Source organism: Aplysia californica, unplaced genomic scaffold, assembly GCF_000002075.1.
Source record: "Aplysia californica isolate F4 #8 unplaced genomic scaffold, AplCal3.0 scaffold00156, whole genome shotgun sequence".
In the NCBI taxonomy this organism is placed as follows: Eukaryota; Metazoa; Mollusca; class Gastropoda; order Aplysiida; family Aplysiidae; genus Aplysia; species Aplysia californica.
The window spans coordinates 745,826-748,405 of record NW_004797426.1 but is presented as its reverse complement, the minus strand read 5'-3'; the positions used below and the strand labels follow the sequence as shown (position 1 = coordinate 748,405).

Sequence of the window (2,580 nt, the reverse complement as noted above, 5' to 3'; positions counted from 1 at the left end):
GAGGTCGCGCCCTATTGTACCCTTCAGAGAGGTCGCGCCCTATTGTACCCTTCAGAGAGGTCGCGCCCTATTGTACCCTTCAGAGAGGTCGCGCCCTATTGTACCCTTCAGAGAGGTCGCGCCCTATTCCTAAACCTGTAGGCTTGTTCTTGACAGGACGACATTTCGGGAAATCTCTTCTTCTTTTTTTTCCTTGCTGTTTTTGTGTAAGATTTTCATAGTTAATTTAAAGACACTTTTCTGGAAATCTCTTTTTTCTGTTTTAGTGTAAGATCGTCATAGTTAATTTGAATTTAAAGACATTGATGGAAATCTCTTTTTTTCTGTTTTAGTGAAAGATCGTCATAGTTAATTTAAATTTAAAGACATTTCTGGAAATCTCTTTTCTTTCTTTCTTCTGTTTTAGTGTAAGGTTTTCATAGTTCATTTAGAGAGTCTCCAAATTTTTCTTAGGGAAAACAACGGAGATTCGTTTTTTAATAAGGCTTTACGGCGCTCGGAACTGCTCAAGGTCATAATACTATGAGCGCCAAGGGGTGGATGTCAACAGAGAAGTTCAAACAGGGAATCAGGCTTACTCTGTTCACCTCTCTAGCCTAAACAGCACAGAGTCTGCTTCGACTATCAAGACAGATGTGTTTTATTTTCATCGACAGATAGTCAAACGAAGAAGCTCTAAGATGATACTTATAACTCCACACGCCCTCACAATTGGCGAACACCTGATTCCACCACGTCGTACAACATTTTATTTATTTATTTTATTTATCTGAGCAGAAGCCATGTCGACACTGTCCATGAAATCATCGGAGGGACTGTCGCTCTCAGACACCGATCGGCTGGTTTGTGCGGGCGTCTCCTCTCCATCAGCTGTTCCCGGGTTTTCGGCGGGGGTCGGGGAAGATGGCGGAGTGATGAACTCTTCGGGGGATAGTCTAGTTTCTCGCCACTCGTGTTCAGGAGGAGGGAGAGGGTGGGGAGGAGGGAGAGGGTATGGAGGAGGGAGAGAGGAGTGGGGAGAAGGGAGAGAGTGTGGAGGAGGGAGAGGGTGGGGAGGAGGGAGAGGGTGTGGAGGAGGGAGAGAGTGGGGACGAGGGAGAGGGTGGGGAGGAGGGAGAGATGAGTGGGGAGAAGGGAGAGAGTGGGGAGAAGGGAGAGAGTGGGGAGGGGGGAAAGAATGGGGAGGGGGGAGAGGGTGGGGAGTGGATGGCGTTCCTGTAGCGGAATCTTCTCTGTCTTGCCTGAGAGGCGTTGACGGTGGAAGTGTGAGTGGATTGGCCTTGCTGAAGGTGGACATTGAATGGCTCCCTTTTTGGCTTGCCAGTAACGGAGGAGGATGAGGAGGAGAAAGAGGAGGAAGAGGAGGAGATGGGGGAGAAAGAGAAGGGGAAGGGGGAGAAGAGGGAAGAAGACAGGACGTAGGAGTGGATGGGGCGATAATGTCCCTGTGAAGAGCTCTACCCGTGTCCGTCTGGTGTGTCTGTGGCTGGTGACAGGGACATGAGGTGGTGGGGGGACGGTGGGGGAAGGCCGAGCTTCCAGCGGAGCCTTTTTCATCCCTAGCCTGGGTCTCATCTTCATCAAAGGGTGGGACTGTGCAATTTGGGGAACTTTTATCTCTTTGATGTTTGATCGGAGAGTGACATCGACGGGGAGGGGGGCGCAAAGTAGGAGAAGGAGGCCGGGGAGGAATAGGAGGGTGAGGGTGGCGAGTGTGAGTATGACAGGAGGAAGATGAAGAAGAAGGAGGAGGAGGAGGAGGAGGAGGAGGGGTGGAGGGACAAGAAGGAGGAGGAGGAAGAGGACGAGGAGGAGGACAAGAAGAAGGAGGAGGAGGAGGAGGAGAGGGAGGAAGACTTGAGAGGCGAGGGGAGGCGGGGAGGTGGTTGGCGGACAAGCACTCTGCCAGGCTGGAAGAGCGTAACTTGACCACGTGACTGAGTGCCCGAACCATGCTGTGCACGCTCGGGGAACTGGGGTCACCGGGGCGAGGGTCAGGGGTCAGGTCTTGAAAGAAGGTCACTGACCCAACACAGGCGCGCTGGCCATGTTCGCTGGACAGCTGGATGGTTAGTTTGTTGGTGGGTCTGTGGGAGAGGGGAGGGGTGGGGACGGTCACGAGTTAATTGTTTGTTTGTTTGTTTGTTTGTCACTTTGTTGGTGAGTCTGTGGGAGAGGGGGTGGGGGTAACGTTCAGGGATTAGTTTTTCGTTTGTGTGTCTGTTTGTTTGAGTGAAGAGATGCACATGGACACAATAATGGTCATTTAGTGCTGGAGAAGAGTGCATAAGGTCATATGAGCGCCAAGTGGTGGATGTCCACAGAGAAGTCCAAACGGGAAATCAGACTTACTCTGTTCACCTCTCTAGCCTCAACAGCACAAAGTCTGTTTTGACTATCAAGGCACCCCGGAAATAGCAGTTCACAAGAGAGTGACAAGCATACAAAAGAAGTAGAGGAAAATGACGATAGTAAGGATGAGGAAAGAAAAGGCAGCAGTTCCCCCTATATTGTTCCGGCACAGTATTAGCATGACATAGATAAATCTGCCCATTTACAATTCTACTGCACATAAGAACT

General features: G+C 50.5%; 1 protein-coding gene across 1 annotated transcript in view; it reads right to left on the bottom strand.

Annotated features, from left to right (window-relative positions):
* Nucleotides 1-748: 748 nt before the first annotated feature.
* Nucleotides 749-2,580, bottom strand: part of LOC101849127 — a gene marked incomplete at its 5' end in the record, with an annotated part of 21,250 nt that continues 19,418 nt past the window's right edge. The window contains 3 exon segments of the mRNA XM_013082021.1: nucleotides 749-921; nucleotides 1,462-1,593; nucleotides 1,858-2,087. Coding sequence (XP_012937475.1) covers nucleotides 749-921; nucleotides 1,462-1,593; nucleotides 1,858-2,087 — 535 coding nt within the window.